The 19,514-nt window shown below is 41.2% G+C and overlaps 2 protein-coding genes and 1 long non-coding RNA gene across 3 annotated transcripts in view; all 3 read left to right on the top strand.

The window, feature by feature from the left end:
- Positions 1–19,514, top strand: part of LOC134018344 (uncharacterized) — a 223,098-nt gene that overhangs the window by 94,555 nt on the left and 109,029 nt on the right. The window lies entirely within an intron of this gene.
- rwdd2b (RWD domain containing 2B) lies at positions 6,126–8,371 on the top strand. The gene is made up of 4 exons (XM_062458218.1): positions 6,126–6,610; positions 6,692–6,759; positions 6,882–7,250; positions 7,816–8,371. Exons 1-4 carry the CDS (start codon positions 6,410–6,412, stop codon positions 8,066–8,068), a joined length of 891 nt encoding a protein of 296 aa, XP_062314202.1. The 5' UTR covers positions 6,126–6,409; the 3' UTR covers positions 8,069–8,371.
- Positions 14,335–15,714, top strand: cldn8.2 (claudin 8.2). Its single transcript, XM_062458219.1, has one exon. The coding sequence runs from the start codon at positions 14,406–14,408 to the stop codon at positions 15,279–15,281; it is 876 nt and encodes a 291-aa protein (XP_062314203.1). The 5' UTR covers positions 14,335–14,405; the 3' UTR covers positions 15,282–15,714.

Here is a 19,514-nt window from a genome sequence, read left to right on the forward strand (position 1 = left end):
CTCCAGGGGTTAGAGTCCCTGAACACTGTCTATTTGTGTTGAGTCAGATTGAGTTGAATAAAAATAGAGAGGAGTGTGGTGTGTTTTTTCCTTTGACCAAGAAGTTAAAGAAATCCAGAGGAGAGATGGAGAAAGGTGGGGGCTAAAAGAGTCCGTTACGTTGAGATCTTACAAAGGTTATCCCAGAGGATATACCCCTGGTTTATAAATTGGTTCTAATACAATTGGAAGAGTTATACTAGAGCAAACCAGCTGTGTTGGTCAAAGAATGGTTTGAGGAAATGTATGTGAAAAATTATGAGGAAGCAATTGGAAAGTTACATAAAGGATTGGTTTAGAGAGGATCATTTAAGGTTATGAAATAAAACAAGAACGTTTTGTGGATGTGAAGAGATGATTGGTTTAAACACTGATGTTTTGAAGAGGAAACTATGAATATACTTTGATGGTATATGGGATAACATTTTAAGTCAAAATAGTAAAATCTAGGGTTTTTAAGAGTTTTGATAAAGGTATTAGATATAATTTGGTTAAAAATGAAAAAGAGAACATAACTAAATGTACTTTTATTTGGAGTTTAATTGTAATTTGGTTTTAAGTTTTATTTGAGAGTTTTATCAGAGCCTGGCATACTGTTTGGGATAAACAGTTAGGCTGTGATAATGTTGTATTAATAAATGGTATTAGTGCATGAAGAGGATTATTATAACATTCAGTTCTGAAATAATTTGGGAACACTCATCAAGTCTGATAAATTGTGGTTATGATGGTTTGAGCTAATTGGCTCGTTTTGAACTGCAGCAAAACGAGTTATGAAGTTCTACCTATCTGACCTTTATAGAAAATATATTTGGAAAAAATGTTTGGTTAATAGCTGCATTAAGAACATTATTTGGTCTATATATCATTTAAGAAGCATACAGATTCTGGTTTGGCATAATGAAAATTGCTTTTATCATATCTTTGATAAAAAGAGGTGTGATTTGGTAAAATAGATAATCTAAAACAATATTGGTCTTAAACTTAACTGTTTTAAAAGACAGAAAAGGTTTTTTGGAGTGAAAGAAATTAGACTAACAGTTGATTTTCTAAAGAAGGGAACAAAGAAAGCCTGTTGTACATTTATGGACAGGACCATTCAAGGTCATCGAGAGAACCTCGCACGCCCTAAGGGTGCTGGGGAAATGAAGTACGTGGTACCACTGGAGCATGTGTTGTGCTGCTCCAGAATCCAGTCGTACGTTGCAGGAGTTGGTGGAGAAGGGCCAGTGAACCTTTTGCTATTGCTACGAATGTGAGAGTCCAGAAAAGAGGGTTACGACTAGGTCAAGAGTGATACTGCTTGACCACACTAGAATTGTACTGGACTAAGAAGGTTTCCGCTATTTTACTTAAGAGTGTGCTATATCAACATGATTGTTGCTGTATCCCATGTATCAGGTCCCTGTGTAACAGGATCATTGTCTCGGCTGAGGAGAACCCGACGAAGGGGTTCCAAATGCCGTTGCTGGGGCTGGCTGACCAGGACGAGGAGGTGGTGGTTGGTCCGGGCTATGCTGATTGATCTCTGGTGTTTTCAGAGATCAAAAGAGGGATTAAAGAATATGTTGTGCTTATTAAAGTTATGCATTGTGCTTATTAAAGTTATGAGCTGACTTCAAAGTTCTACTACTAACCTACAAATCTCTGCATGGATTGGCACCACTGTACCTCTCCGGTCTCCTTGCACCCTATTGCCACGCAAGGACACTTAGATCTCAAGATGCCGGCTATCTGGTGGTTCCCAAAATTAAGAAAAAAACAGCTGGAGGTAGGGCGTTCTCATATAGAGCGCCTCTTCCCTGGAATAAACTACCCTTCTCAATTAGGGAGTCTGATACTGTTTCGACGTTTAAAATTAGGTTAAAAACGTTATTGTTTAGTCAATTCTACGACTGTTAAAGGTAAGTATGTTACTAGTTGGAGGCAACAGGGGACGGGTTGTTTCCATCCTTATTCTTTAAGTATAACTTATTTTAGAGTTCTCTTCCCCTGGAACAGATTTCATGTTCCAAATGAGGGGGGCTGTCGCTGTCTTGGTGTGTGGGGTTGCATCAAATTCCCCTTTTTTGCTCTGTTAAATTGCTGCACCAGTCCACACTTGACCGGTGGGGATCTCATTCTATTATGACTGTAACTGTTAGCTGCTCCTGGCATTCTCTAATCCCTGCTCTCCTCTCTCTGTCCCCCCCCACACACATCCCTTGTGGTGTGGGGGGTTTGAGTTGTCAGCACCTGCCTGGTCGTCGGTCAGCCAACGCTGGACCTGGTCGCGAGTCTCCCGGTCCTGTCCTACATCTATAAAGTTGAATAATGGATTTTGGTGTTTTAAAAACCCATCGACACTGTATGACTATATGTTTAGCATGTGTTCTGCTCCTCTCTCCCACCAACCGTCTCTGGAGGAGGGGATCCCTCTCTGAATTTCTCCTCCCAAGGTTTCTTCCATTTTTTTTTTCTCCTGTTGAGAGTTTTTGGGGAGTTTTTCCTTGTCTTCCTTGAGGGTTTAGGTTGGTTGAGGGGCAGTTCTATGGGCATATGTGAAGCCCTCTGTGACATGCTTGCGTGTAAAAAGGGCTATACAAATACATTTGATTTGATGAACTTAAAAGTGTGCTCAGGCTTAAACATTGGGTCTCACACTGAGTGTGGGAAGCAGGCTGTTCTTTGTGTCTCTATCTCTTCATTTTCAGAAACAACCTTGAAACTGGGTGGAGACGGCACCCGAGCAGGTGGGACGCGTAGGCAAGAACAACTCCCTGATGCACGAGAGAACAAGCTCAACCCTTTTTTGATACTTGTTTTTCAATTGCACTGTATAAATATATGCTGGGGAGGGACAGATAGCCAGTTGGACTTCGTGAACCAGCCCAAACTCTGTTGCGGGTAGGGAAACTTAGACAACCCCAGAGCTCTGTACTTGTTGATTTCCAACTGCTGCATTAAAGCTGATATTATCGGACCTCTGCGACTCCAGACCACTCTTTCTAGAACACAGATTTGTGTCATTGGATACCATCATTACATATTGGAATAGACACAAAGACTTTGAATCCTTCAGGGGGCAGCAAGTGTACGTTCCAGCTCACCACTCGCTGGCCGTAGGACAGGATCACCGGACCGTGCCGGCCCCTCGCATCACAGCCCTGCGGAGGATGCCTTCTGTAAACGCGCTCGCAGAAACCACGACATCGGCGGCTCGTTGTCAAATTTAGCTGAATTAGCGGAGACCAGTGCTCGTAGACGTAGGGAGGAAATACAAATTAGGGAGGACCTGATGGCAATGGAAAAAACGTATTCAGAGGGAAAGGCACGAGACAGGTTTTTCGAGAGGGCGGGGATGGAAGGAGAGAACCAGGCGAGGGAGGGGGATGTGAGCACTAAACCGACTACTTGCGGCTCTACAATGTCAGGCTCGATTACTTTGGCTGACCTAAAACCCATACCCGCCGAACACACCCCCGGCGACATGACGAGGCATACGAGATCGGGGGCACAATATACTGGGAGGCAATTTCCCTTAATGGCAGCACCAGGCGGAGGCATGCGCTACAAACCATGGGCGTTTCAGGACACATCAAACATAGCTGAGGCAATGCCTCCAACAGAGGAAGGGGGGCCGGAAGTGGATGCGCAAACTAGCCCAATTAACTCAGGGGATGACGCTCGCGGTGGGAGATTGGAGACAGCTCATGGGCAGACAGACTACGGGGTGGGATTTGGAACATATTGAACGAGCCGCTGATATAACTAACACCACAGACCAAACCCCATTCAATCAGGTGTCAGCCTGTGTGGGAGATGCTATGGATCTCAAATGGCCCCAACCAGTCATCGCACTGCACACCATCTCATTCAAATTCGACCCAGATATCAGTCTGTTTAAATTCCTGTCCTAGTGCAAGGAAGAGTGGACCCAAGCCACTGGCGTACATCCAGATAGGGACCCCTCACACACACAGGTCTATCGAGCGGCGGTTTTGACAGGTTGCCCAGACAAGGTTAAAGCGCGTATGATTGAAAACCCGGACATGGCAGGAGCCCGCCCGGCCATATGGGAAAACCACCTGGTACATCACCTAAAACAATCTAAAACTATAGCGGACAAAGAAAAGGGAGCGGGTAAGGACATAGAGGTCCAGCTCCTCAAACTCCAACTAGAGGAGGCACGTAAAGCGGCGGGCCAGGCGTCGAAAAACAAACGCTCAGATGGTAATCAGATGGTGCAGCAGCATCCGGCGGTAGTGACGGGTCCTCCCATGCTCCCGGCAGATAATTTATATCCTTTAGATCATCCACAGACATATTCAGCAGCGATAGGTGCTATGTCTCAGCCCCACCCGAGTTGCCAGCAGGGGCCCATGGGGCCCCCTGGTGGACAGTGGCAGGACAGGGGTCGGGGTAGAGCTGAGAAAGGGGGGGTCTGCGCGATGTTTGGTGAAGCCTGTTGTACATTTATCCCCAATAATACTGCCCCGGATGGATCGGTGACTAGGGCCTTAGAAGGCTTGCGTACATTATCCAAAGAAATGCACGACAATTCTGGAATTCAGAATCCCCTCAACGATTGGCTAAATAACACTTTTGGTCGTTGGAAGACTATGATTGTCTCTGTCTTTCTCTCCATATTTGGTATGTTGTGCATGTTTGCTCTGTGTGGGTGTTGTTGTATCCCATGTATCAGGTCCCTGTGTAACAGGATCATTGTCTCGGCTGTGGAGAACCCGACGAAGGGGTTCCAAATGCCGTTGCTGGGGCTGGCTGACCAGGACGAGGAGGCGGTGGTTGGTCTGGGCTATGTTGATTGATCTCTGGTGTTTTCAGAGATCAAAAGAGGGATTAAAGAATGTATAATACATTATAACACATATTCTAGAACTGTAATCACCAGCTGCATATCAGGCACGGCACTAACTATAATCCCAGTTATTAATATGTGTGGCATTTTAATCACTGAATGCATCACGGGCACTGTGCACGAGTGAATATAACAACAACAGGGAGTCAGGTGGCTGAGCGGTGAGGGAATCGGGCTAGTAATCCGAAGGTTGCCAGTTCGATTCCCGGTCATGCCAACTGATGTTGTGTCCTTAGGCAAGGCACTTCACCCTACTTACCTTGGGGAAATGTCCCTGTACTTACTGTAAGTCGCTCTGGATAAGAGTCTAGTAAATGTAAATGTAACAACAGGATTTGTGAAGGATGCATGTCTTAAAGTTATGTATTGTGCTTATTAAAATTATGTCTTATGAAACTTAGAAGTGTGCTCAGGCTTAAACATAGGGTCTCACACTGAGTGTGGGAAGCAGGCTGTTCTTTGTGTCTCTATCTTTTCATTTTCAGAAACAACCTTGAATCTGGGTGGAGACGGCACCCGAGCAGGTGGGACGCGGAGGCAAGAACAACTCCCTGATGCACGAGAGAACAAGCTCAACCCTTTTTTGATACTTGTGTTTTCTATTGCATTGTATAATATATGCTGGGGCAGGGAAAGATAGCCAGTTGGACTTCGTGAACCAGCCCAAACTCTGTTGCGGGTAGGGAAACGTAGACAACCCCAGAGCTCTGTACTTGTTGATTTCCAACTGCTGCATTAAAGCTGATTTTATCGGACCTCTGCGACTCCAGACCACTCTTTCTAGTACACAGATTTGTGTCATTGAATACCATCATTACATATTGGAATAGACACAAAGATTTTCAATCCTTCACAGGTCATTTAAAAAACTAAAGCAGATACGCGGGCTCGGCCCACTACCACCTACATGAAGCGAACTAGACGTGGCTGCCGCCTACAGTAAGACTATGCAGTCTACCGGGCGAGCCGTTCTCACTAAAATAAGACTATCACGACCCAAATCAAAATTCCGAGTTGACAGATCAATGGGGAATCGCTTTTTCTTCTAAAGGCTGCCATCCTCGACCGTTTTGGCGCAGAATTCACCAAGTTAAAATTGGAAACTGGAGGCATCTTGTGTAAAACTGTTTTACCGAATACGGATGTTTTTTCCGCATAACCCCCATAGACATATATATGTCTATGATAACCCCGGCCTGCTCTTATTCTGAAAGCGAATTAAACCGGAAATACTAGACGCCACAAAGCATCTCGACAGATCGTCCAGTGACACAGACATGTGCTTGCTTATTGCTTATTATTCATCAAATTCGACAGTTTGAGACGACTTCTTCATATCATTGCACCTTAAACTGGCGCAGACAGCTTCATATCTTTAGCCTACAGTTCTCTGCTAGGTTGGCGGCACCATTGGCAGCACAGAGGCTTGTGGGGAAGATTAAACAGTCGATCTTGGATTAAATACTTAATGCCACTTATAAATGAGAATTGTTCCATAAAATACTTAAGGATATGGCTCATATGGAGTGGGCTGAAGCCCAAATAGCAGAGATTGACCTGCTGTCAAGTATGTTTCCATCTCTGGAGGAGTTTGAGATAACTGACCAGCTGGCACTTGCAGAACTAGTGGAGCGTGTGGATAACTCAATAAATACCCTAACTTCTAGACCCCAGTTTGTTATTAAACTGAAAATTGGAACTGTCACCAAAGAGGTAACTATTGAGAATGTGATCATGAGCCTAACATTATGATATCAGTTATCATTTTAATCTACACTTTACTTACTTTTGCAGGTGATTGTGACAATACGTTGCACTTACCCATCTGAATACCCAAATGTCTTACCAGAGATATCCATAAGGTAATCGTGTGGCTTTCAACATTAGTGTAATATTTGACAATTTGGTAAAAACAATTACAATTATTGTTCCAAAAGACATGAAGAATATTCTCCAATAAAGTAAAAATGTTTCTGCTCAATAGGTGCTCTGATCTAAACAGAACTCAGCAAACCCAGCTTCACTCAGACCTGAACACATACCTGATGGACAACTGCTGTGGAGAAGTGTGTGTGCTTTTTGTGCTGGGGTGGGTCAGAGACAATGCACACCTGTACATTGAAAATAGCTCACCTACAACCTGGGCTACCAAGAATGTGTCTGATTTCCCTCAGACCAAAGACACTTTCACCAGACTGTGGATCTACAGCCACCACATATATAACAAGATTAAAAGGAAGAATATCATGGAGTGGTCTAAGGAGCTAGAGCTCACAGGATTCAGCATGCCTGGAAAGCCTGGCATTGTATGTGTGGAGGGATCCAAGCCTGCTTGTGAGGAGTTCTGGGCAAGGTATGGCATAATGGAATACGTGGAATGAATATCTAAGAATTAGACCATCTGACAGCAGATCAAAAAAGTTGTAGTGGTTAAAAAGTTAACAAGAAAATGCTGATTTAGAGGTCCCTTTTCTCATCACAGGGAGAGGTTCTGTATTAAGTGCACTTCCTTTGAGATGTGCCAGCTGGTAACACCTGTATAAGGAACTTCACATCAGGTCAACACTTGTAATAATGCTAATTTGTTGTTTTCTAAATACTCTCCACACTTTAGCGGTCTTAGAAATGTGCACATTAAAAGGGTACAAAGTATTCAACAGGTACTGTATATTGCCATCAGATTCACTATGGTCTAAGGAGTCATTATTGTCTGCTGCATCAGAATTTAGTTAAGAAATGGGTAAATCAACTTTGCTGTTAATGCTCCACATAAGTGGAATACTCTGCATGATTTGGATCCCTTAACATTTATAATAAATTCTGTCACATTGAAAAAGACCTTGGTCTCAAATGGGTGTCCCTGCTAATACAAAGGTATAGAGGCTTAATCTTCTCCCTGTATTGCCTGTGTTTTCTAGAGTGAAGGTTTTAACATGGAAGAAGATCATGATTCGCCACAGGGAGGATTTTACACTGGACAATCAAGATGCAGAAGGCCCTACTGGGGAATGTAAGAACAAACTTAACAGGTTCACAGGCTTTAAAGAAGCCATGTTTGATCCACATGGTAACAGAGGCAATCACATGGACCTTGGACAGCTCTATCAGTTTTTAAATGATAAAGGATGTGGAAATGTCTTTCAGCTGTACTTTGGTATTGAGGGAAAATAGTGGTAACCTATTGGTTGTCTCTAAGCTGTAGTTTAAGGACATACTTACAAGTAATGGTAAACCCATTTTGTGAAACTCAACGCACAGTTCTTATTCAGATTATGCTTCAAGAAGCAGGTGTGAACTCTGATGAATGATGCAACAGATGATTTTGTTATGCTCAATTTTGTCCTTTGCACTTCAGCACTTGGCGGTCCCACTCGGTGGGTTTGTGTAGTCTACCACACCGTGGCTGGGCTGTTGTTGCTCCTAGACGGTTCCACTTCACAATTATTGGGTGTGCTCAAGCCTTCGGCGAGAGCACAACCTTTGTTCTCTCACATATATATTATTATTATTATTATTATTTTTATTTCTTTTTGCCCCCCTAAAACTCAGTCAATATTTGGCCTACATAGACAACGTAGGTGTCAAAAGTTTCGTCTTGGTAGCGATTGAGTTGCTTCTATTGGAATTTACGTTCCGTTGCATGGTTTAGGCTGAAGTTAAGTTTTTGTGGCGAAAAGTGAAGCTAACGGTGGCTAATTTGCTAGCCACAGTCACTGACGTTACTTACGTCACTAACGTCACGAAAACACGCGTGACTACCTTTGGCAGAACATTCGTTTCGCATCTGTTAACTTGGGGGATAGCTAGGCTAACTATAGCTTTACTGCAAGGCAGCTGCAGAAACGCCACAAGCAAAGAGGCCAGGGTGATAACTATTTACTCATTTTACTTTGTGATATGACACACAATTGTGATGTGTAATGTACAGTATAAGCTGATATTATTAAGGAAGTACATCTACTTTCGGAAACAGTAGTCTACTATTTCACTGAAGTATTAGCATCATGACATTAGCCTGTGTTGCCCGGGCAACACATACTACAGTGGTCTATGATGTAGCGTTATCTGTTTTCAATCGTTAAAATAAACATTCCTCACATATACATTTTCGTTGTAGGATTTATTCTGACATTAGTAAACGATTTGTTGGTGAAATTACCATTACCTGTGGTTTCAAACCAGTGTAGCTCACTGCAACGCTGTAGCTTACGCGAGACACACGACAAAAACATCTAACTTACACAGCTGTTTAGGAAGTCAAACGGCGACAGAACATGTTCGGCACTCCCCTTACTTAAATCAAAAGTCTATCTAACTACTAACCTGAACTTCATTGCCACAGCCTAAACGTTGTCAATCTGTTCATGAAAATAATTAATTTCAGCTTAAACCGTACAACGGAACGTTAAATCCAATTCAACCAACGCAATCGCTACAGTACCAAGACGAACACAGCAGTAGTCTAGTACTGTACCGTAGTAGTACAATTTACCGGGGCAGCTTCTCCACACAGGGCTATATCGCATTTTGCGTTGTTACTGACAATGATCGCTACCAGTGAGCTTTTTATTAATGAGCGATTTTCCACTAAATAAATGTCAAGCTTATTTTGGGGGCATATTCAGTTAGCAGATGGTACTGTTTGAATCGCGATTCCATCTTCTACTGCCGGGTAACGTCGTAGAATAATCTTCAAAGGGGGTTCTTTATTCATGAATGAATGCAATGAGTAGGCTACATGCCTGAAAATATCACGAGAAGGGAAAAACTTAAAATGACGTTTAAGTCATAGAAATTAGGTCAATTTTTACACCGGTCTGCCAAATTTATTCGTTTTGATTCAACGATGAGGCTGCCTCTTGCAGGGGAAATGAGAAGACATCTATTTCATTCTACACTTCACTCGTATTTTCAGTTGTAAATGAGCAGCAACAAAAAAAAATGCTTTTAAATCAATTTAATCTTTATAAATAATAAGTATGCATTTTCATATAAAATATACAGAAATCAGTTGTAAAAATGTCATTCAAAAACGGATCCCTGTGCAACCGACGCAAGCAAGCACACCCTACAATTTCCCCAGAAATTGTACCCTCTCTAGTTGCACTTACTGTTGACCAAGGCAGATCTAGTATGGAGGAACGAGCTGACTTTTGGACATAGTGTATCTTGTTGCATAGCGAACCCCACCTTAATAAACAAACCCCAAAACCCAAAGACCCAAACCCAGAACTTTACTCCACCAACACTAGAACAAGACCAGCTCAGGAAAGAATACAATAACGACTCATCCCTTAAACCATAAACCCCTCCACCACATCCCAACCACATACCACACTCATCACACAAAGGTTTGACCCCACTGACCACACTATCCACAGCATATGCAAACTCAGGTGTTTTTCAGGAGTTATTTCTGATTTGAGGTTTTGGTGTTGAAAAGCAACATATGTACTGATTGATGTCATACGGTATGTAATAATGTTCTCATCCAGCAGATGGCACTACTATGCTAATATGTGCATCTACAGTATATTATATAAAATCTTACCTCAGACCCAATAAGTCACTATTTTAATAATCTTAACATTTATTTAACCATTGTTTCTGCTTATATACTGATTGTGGCAACTTTTTTTAGACCTTCCAGGCAGGGAAACTGGCTTTGGCAATGGGAATAATGGTTTTCAGTACCGGTTTTATCCTGTAAAACATATATGACATACAGTAGTAACACAGTTGATATTGGCATATTTAATGAACTGCTATATGTTTTATTTGGCTGTGCCGTTAAAGCTTTGGTTGTCTTACGAATTACATGGACTCATGGTTGTTGTAGCAATAGGAAAAGGTGTGTCTGTTTACTTTCAAAACACCAGAGTACTCTCGCCAATCCTGTTCTGCAGGTTCCTCAGTTTCTGTTCCTGTATTTAGTAGTTAGGTCTACTGGCTAGGGGATCAGATGGCACACAAAAGACAAACTTTCCTTGAATAACTTCAGATGTACATTTGGCTGTAGTCAGGAACTCATTACATTTTCCTTTACACCATCCCAAATATTTATTCAGGAAAGAAATATCAGTATAGTCAAGCTTAAACTAACATTGTATACTTGTGACTAATATATTCCCCTCACTTTGCAACCCAGTCATTTTTAATCAATCATTAATAAAAGGTAAGGGACACTATAGAGGTTTAAGTATCCAGCTAATTGGAATATGGAAACCTTGGGTGGATGTAAGAGTAGATAAAGAGTTCAGTAATGACCGACATTTCTTGAAAATATAGCCGTCTTGCCCACACTTTTTGAAATAAAAAACAATCATTATGAATTTACACATAAAAGCAGAGTTATGGCATAGTGGCTTTTCATTATTCTTTAACCTGTACTCGTAATAAATTGCATGTTTCTTAAGTTAGAAGGTTTAACTGGGATCCTTGTCTCTGTTCTGTAGCTTTCATGACCACACAGAAGAAAGGCTGGTCAATGGAAAACTCCTTACAAAAGGACATATTTTATTAAAGTAAGAACCAAGGCTCTTACATACTGTATATAATCCAAGTATCATACTAGAAAGCCAGGCAGCCTGCAGCTGTTTGGAACTGACTGTAAATCGGTATGTGGCCTGCTGTGATGTTTCTCACTATAGTACTACTTAAAAATATCTAATACATAAAATTTGAACTTGAATCTTGTCTGTGAATTGATTGTGCAGCGCTTCACTTTTTCCACATTTTGTTATGTTACAGCCTTCTTTCAAAATGGATTCAATTCATTTGTATTCTCAAAATTCTACACACACCCGATAATGACAAAGTGAAAAAAGTTTAATATTTTTAATAGATTTGCATAAATTATGAATTAAAATATAACATGTATATAAGTATTCACAGCTTGTGGTCAATACTTCGTTGAAGCACCTTTGGCAGCAACTACAGCCTCAAGTCTTTTTGAGTACGATGCAACAAGCTTGACACACCAATTTTTGGGCAGTTTCTCCTATTCTTCTTTGCAGGACCTCTCAAGCTCCACCAGGTTGGATGGGGAGCATCAGTACATTTTCAGATCTCTCCAGAGATGTTCAATCGGGTTCAAGTCTGGGCTCTTGCTGGGCCACTCAAGGACATTCACAGAGTTGTCCCAAAGCCACTCATTTGTTATCTTGGTGTGCTTAGGGTTGTTGTCCTGTTGGAAAATGAACCTTTGCCCCAGTCTGAGGTCCAGAGCACTCTAGAGCAGGTTTTCATCAAGGATGTTTCTGTACATTGCTGCATTCAGCTTTCCCTCGATCCTGCCTAGTTTCCCAGTTCCTGCCGCTGAAAAACATCCCCACTACATGATGGTGCCACCGCCATGCTTCACTGTAGGGATGGTATTGGCCAGGTGATGAGCGGTGCCTGGTTTCCTCCAGACATGACGCTTGGCATTCGGCCAAAGAGTTCAATCTTTGTTTCATCAGACCAGAGAATTTTGTTTCTCATGGTCTGAGAGTCATTTAGGTGCCCTTTGGCAAACTCCTGGCGGGCTGTCATGTTCCTTTTCCTTTTATGGGGTATTGTATGTCGAATTTGGAAAACAAATAATTGAATACATTTTGGAATACGGCCGTAACATAACTACACGTGGAAAAAGTGAAGCGCTGTGAATACTTAACCCTTGTGTTATCTTCGGGTCATTCTGACCATCAGTCATTGTGACCCACCGTCGTATTGCGACAAATTTACCTCATACAAAAACAAAGTGAAGCATTTTCTTTTAACTGTCGGGCTGTCTCAGACCCCCACATTGCAATGGTTCAAAGAAAATTATTTTTATTTGTTTTTGTATTGGGTAAAATTGGGTAAACACAACGATGGTTCGTTATGAACCTTTGGGTCATGTGACCCGAAGGCAGCACAAAGGTTAAGGATGCACTGTATATTTGTGATTATGCTAGTGCTTCTAAACCATTCAAAATGTAAAACGTATAAAAACTTTCATTGACATTAATCAAATGTGTAAAAAGAAAAATAGACAGCAGCTCTGATGTTGGCAATTGTGCCCTTGGATGTGATGTCCAAGGGCCAGTTCAGAAATTATCTGATCGGATTTCGGCTTTTGGATTGGATCAAATCTTGAAAATGTGTTGTTAAAAAAAAAAAAAAGGATTCTGAAATTGGATTAGATCACGTAATCCAGTCTTGGTTTTGATCTGGATCAAACCTTCAATATGTGTTGTTCCAAAACTTTTTAGTAGGATTGGGATACTTTTGATATAAAAAAAATCACGATCATTCTGATCCCAGCAGAAGGGTGGATCTGCCTCCTAAAAGGAGTTTCAAAAAGCTGGTCTTGACACAACCGAAGACTAACTTTGAAAGTTCTTTAACCCTCGTGCTGCCTTCGGGTCACATGACCCAAAGGTTCATAACGAACCATCGTTGTGTTTACCCAATTTTACCCAATACAAAAACAAATACAAATAATTTTCTTTTAACCATTCCAATGTGGGGGGTCTGACACAGCCCGACAGTTAAAAGAAAATGCTTCACTTTGTTTTTGTATGAGGTAAATTTGTCGCAATACGACGGTGGGTCACAATGACTGATGGGTCAGAATGACCCGAAGATAACACAAGGGTTAATTTGGTTAACTATTGGACATTTAGCCTTTTTCTGATTTAGAAACACATGTTCAAAATATTCACATTGTATTTCTGAAGAATGTATATTAGTTTGTTTTCAATTGTTTGTGGATCTGATGATGGCTCTGACTGTTTGGATTGTTTTGTCTTAAAATCATAAACACTTAAAATTGACCCCATGCTGGCTATTGAACCTGTTATTTACTTGGTTAGCCTACTACATTGGTCTACATTGTTATACGTAGTCCCATTTACAACACTGGGAATCCGAATTTGGTAATCTTGAAAAGTTTGTATATGGATCAAGGTGATCCAATCCAATGTTGTTTTGAAAAACCAGTACAAATGTAAAATGGATGACCTGATCCTGGATAGCAAAACATGGGATTTCAAAATCCAGATAATTCTGATCCAGATTAAACTTTTTGAACAACTGGCCCCAAGTGTTAACTGGTGTTGAATGAAACGGACCCATCTCCAGTTTCTCTGCTCCACACCTGTCAGAGGCTCCTTTTACACACTGTCTCAGCCAACAAGACACCAACACACAAACGATTACCCTGACTGTGTACATATACTCTACACAATTAAACATAGGTATTACAGAATATAAATATATATAATAATATAACATAACATATAACATAATTTCATGTTATTTCAAGTTTCAATGACTTGTCTGTTTGTATCAAACCAAGAATTGCCAGTTTCACAGTCCTCATTTATGAGATTGCTATAAAGCAGGTAAACCAGTACGGTTGCATTGCATCGTTAGCATATTTTCTGGGGTGTATAAATTGTGAGTCCTCATCCTATGCTCTCATTCAGAAGCCAGCAGAGAGGACAGTCACAGGCCTATTGTCTGTGTCTTTCTGACAAACAACATGGACAGGTCTTATACAGCCTATAGTGGCTATGATGGTAAACCTTTATCTTATGCTGGCACTGCATATGATGAGAAGACAGCCCAACAGTATGCAGACTCGGTGCAAGCGGATATAGAGATGCGGGAGAGAAAGGACAGGAAAGAGGCTATTTGCTGTGAGGTGGTGGCTCTGGCCATTGGATTTATTGGCCTTATTGGTGTAGCTGCTGTGACTGGCTTACCAATGTGGAAGGTGACAGCTTTCATCCAGGAAAACATAATTGTCATGGAGACACGTTGGGAGGGCCTGTGGATGAATTGCTACAGACAGGCCAACATTAGGATGCAGTGCAAGGTGTATGACTCTCTGCTTTATCTGCCCCCAGACCTGCAAGCAGCTAGGGGTTTGATGTGCAGCTCTGTGGCTCTCACTTCTTTTGCGCTCATTGTTTCTGCTGTCGGCATGAAGTGCACAAAAGTTGTGGACCACCGTAAACGCACAAAGCATGTGGTTCTGGTGGCTGGGGGTTGCCTGTTCCTGATGGGCTGTATCACCACCATCATCCCAGTGTCTTGGACCGGCCATGTCATCATCCAGGATTTCTATAACCCCCTGCTGATTGATGCCCAGCGCAGAGAGCTGGGGGAAGCTCTCTACATCGGGTGGGTGACATCCGCCCTACTCTTCGTTGCTGGGGTCATCCTGCTGTGTCGCCATGCACCCCGCACTAACGAGGAAGAGGAGAGGATGGTTTATAACCCAAATGCAAACATGTACCTGCCTGGATATACATACCAACCCTACACATACCAGCCTGCATATTCCTACCAGCCTGCATACTCTGCCCCACCACCTGGCTCTGTGGTTTACGCCCCCAACCCCCAGTACATGTGAGGGAAATCAAGCTCACAAAACAGAGATTCAGTTGAGTATGCCTACTTCAATCCCCATTATAATTGTATTTTCCGGAGTGCAGTGATGTCTGGACTTTTTGTTGCCAAACTGAACTTAATGATGATAAAATTGTCTCCAATGATCTCACAAATGAAATGTTTTCAACGTATGCTATGTCAACCAATGAAAATTAGAAAAGTCAAGTGTTTCAAAACCCTTAAGAATTGTTTTACTGTCAGTAATATCAAATTCTGTAGCCAGACCCTTTTAAGAATCTGCTCTTTGTTAACATTACAAGCACTAGGCTTATTCAAATGTCTAAAAGTAACGTTTCATTTTATTGAATATTTTCTTTGGCATTTTCTTTTTTGTAGCACTGGCCAAAACTAGGTGTATTGTGGTTTGAAATAAAAAGAAAACATTGTAAAAATTGTCCTTGATGTGCAATACATTCAAATCTAATTATAGTGAAAAAGTTAAGACATTTTATTTTACTGGTGGATGGTTTCATGTTTCTTACCAAACCAGTTTTTCTCTACTCTGAGGTAAGTCAGTGAAAATGTCCCATTGTCTCTTTTGTTGATGCTGGAACAGTACCTGAACCAGTTAAACCAGACTGGTGCAATGGGTTGACCCAAAAAGGTATCATGTCAGAAAAGAAACATGGGACAAGCAATAACCTGTTTTTCATTTAGCAGACATTTTTTCCAAAGTTATGTACAAATAAGGTATGTATAGAAAGTACAGTAGAAGATCAAGGATCAGAAGTGCATGGTCAGAGTCAAGGAACATACTTACAAGCCCCATTGCTAAGTAACCACATCTCAGCTTTAGCAGTGGTTAAAACAGATGTTTTTATTTTTATTTTAGAACAAAAACAATACGACTACAGTGCAACAATAACATCTCAATTGCTTAAGTTTATAGTAACATTTTGATTACAGTGACTTGCCAATTCATATTTAGTGAACAAAGATAATGATATTGCAATGCAAAAGTATCTAAATTCCTCTGTTAAAGTCTGACAATGACGTCTCAATTACAGCAGTGCTTACACTTTAGTCCAATGCCTAGTGCAATGCAGCTGAAAGCAACATAGCAACATATCTGAATACCGACTACTCAGTGAGTGCAGTTTCATGCCAAATCACAGGATCAGAAATAAAATGTGCAGGAAAGGGACAAAGTTGTAGTTATCACAAGAAGTGATGATCTGCTAAGTGTTCCTTTTGGTGCCATTAGGCAGAGAAGAGCAGAAGATGAAGAGTAACTCCAAGGGAAGTTTGGTCTCCAATAGTTATTTGTTAATGTATCAATAAAGTAATTGATAAAATATTACGTCTATTTTAGCTGAAGTTGTGTTAATTTCGGGCCAGTAGTGTTTTGTTTAATATAATTAGTAATTAATTTAATGAAATTGTGCTCATTAAATAAATAAATAGGTAAATAAATAGATAAATACATACATAAATAAATATGGCTATGAAATAAATTCTGAAATTAAAAAAAGATGGCAATACATATATAAATATAGCATTATATAATTATATAGCTGAATCCATTTACCGACATCAATAAATAAATACATTTATTTATTTCAAAATGACGTTTTGTAAAGACAACATTTATTTATTTCATGGGACATTTATTTCCTAACGCTTATTTTTTTGAGACTTTTACACACCACATTTATTTCCACATATATTTCCACACCACATTTATTTCCACACCACATTTATTTTCGTACTGTATTTATTTCCGATCATGCAAACGAGCGGGGCGTGGTTATCTTCGGACCAACGCAGCTACACAAAACATCGAAGGCAGATAGGGACACCTAGATTCGGTAGATGATGGAAGACATTAGTCGTGTCAGAGATCGCATGCATGGCTTGTCAGGATGTATTATTTTGGCAAACATTGTAGATTTTGTAGAGGTACTTGGGCGGATAAGTGCTCTACAGAACATAGATATTGAAGTCTTAAATACCACCTAGGAAGACGTAGTGGCAGTGATTGTTAGCTTTGCAGACGAGTTACACGTCACACAAGCTAAAGCAATGTTTACAAAGGTAACTTCAGCGCTACGTCGCAGCTATCAAAGACCAAGTCCCTACACGTAGGCTACTAGGTCACCGCCATCACTCCCATTGGGAACCAATGATAAAAAGGCAGAGACGACACAGACATTGTGGGCAAAGCTTGTCTACATTGTATGCTTTTCGGCAGTGCGATGCCACTGTCACCCCCCATACAGGTAGCTCTACAGCTATCCCCTTAGCACAGGTGCTGGACACCCGCGGTGTTATCGCCCTGCTTTCCAGACTACCTGGTTTCTGTAAGCATGCGAGCTGTGCGTTCACCTAACAGCAGCAGCTGCCGTTGGCCTCTATCACCAGATTTGTCACAAATTCAGACAACATTCAACATTATTGGCGCATCTCATATTTGCTTAGCCTGGTCCTAACCAGACTCTCGTACATTGCATTTGTACAGAGAGTCTGGCCTCGCTCCATTGACAAGCGTTGACTTCCTTGTAGGTGGGTACTCTGTTGAAGTTGAAAACTATTGGATCTGCCCAGAGCCACTCTGAGCTGCCATAACCAATCGCTAGCGTTCGCCTTAGCCAATTCCTTCACCACTACTGTAACAGAGCTAGCTGTCGTAGCTGGAAAATCAAACTGTTCCCGAACCCCGTGGGGAGGAGGGCCACAACATCATGGCCACCAACAAAACTCAGCAAAACTTGTTCTTGCTCCGGCTTTAGCTGTTGGATATTCGGCAGCGTTGCGACAACAGACCGAATGGCTTTGCTCGCATCTTTCTCCGCCGCCATTACGGAACTACAACACAAACTAGCGCACAACATCAACGTCATCATTGTCAGCCACTCCCTCTGTTCGCTGATTCGCCGGCAGAAAATCAACCTGAAAAATCTGAATTACGTACCTCATGGCCAGACCTATGTACAGAAGCAAAAATAAAATTGAGCGGAAGTACGTAGGAGGGCAGAGCCAGGCTAATATTTGCTGCTGTAGGCTAAGAAAATAAAAGAGTTTTAAGCTGGCATGAAGTGGGATTCGATCGCACGAGAGCAAAAATACATGATTGTTGGTCCGTTGCAGCTATTCAGGCTCATGGATGAAAGGAGCTTGTAGTCACAAATTTATTGTCATTTAAGCAACATTTTGTATGGCCTGGGTTCATCGAAAACAGCTGGCTTGCGGCAATAGCCAAATTTCCCACAATACCACAGCCCCTCGTGAAACTACATCTTACAAATTAGCCTACTTAAATCGTCACTGTGAACCCAGACAATAGGTTACGATCAAAATACGCTAAACCCTAAAGGAAGATTCTTGTTGTGGCTTTCTACACTTGCCGTCTTGCACACAAACACGGTGCTTGATAAGTCTCAAACCATTTAAGACTTAGCACTTATCCGCCCAAGTACCTCTACAAAATCTACAATGTGTGCCAAAATAATACATCCTGACAAGCCATGCTGATCAATTTGATCTATAAGGCCAGCATGCGATCTCTGACACGACTAATGTCTTCCATCATCTACCGAATCTAGGTGTCCCTATCTGCCTTCGATCTTGTGTGGAGCTGCGTTGGTCTGAAGATGGCTGAGCGGTTAGAGAATCGGGCTAGTAATCTGAAGGTTGCCAGTTCGATTCCCGGCCGTGCAAAATGACGTTGTGTCCTTGGGCAAGGCACTTCACCCTACTTGCCTCGGGGGAATGTACCTGTACTTACTGTAAGTCGCTCTGGATAAGAGCGTCTGCTAAATGACTAAATGAATGAAAAAGATAACCACGCCCCTCTCGTTTGTATGTGAGATCGGAAATAAATACAGCACAGAAATAAATGTGGTGTGGAAATAAATGTGGTGTGTAAAAGTCTCCAAAAATAAATAAATGTGGCATTAGGAAATAAAAGTCCCATGAAATAAATGTTGTCTTTACAAAAACGTAATTTTGAAATAAATAAATGTATTTATTTATTGATGTTGGTAAATGGATTCAGCTATATAATTATATAATGCTATATTTATATATTTATTGCCATTTTTTTTCAGAATTTCTTTCATAGCCATATTTATTTATGTATTTATCCATTTATTTACCTATTTATTTACTTATTTAATTTTGACTAACTCTGCGTTCCATAGCATTGTACATATTACTTAAACGTACATCACTTATCGAGGTATATGTGAAATGGATC

This window comes from Osmerus eperlanus, chromosome 4, assembly GCF_963692335.1.
Source record: "Osmerus eperlanus chromosome 4, fOsmEpe2.1, whole genome shotgun sequence".
Taxonomy (NCBI): domain Eukaryota; kingdom Metazoa; phylum Chordata; class Actinopteri; order Osmeriformes; family Osmeridae; genus Osmerus; species Osmerus eperlanus.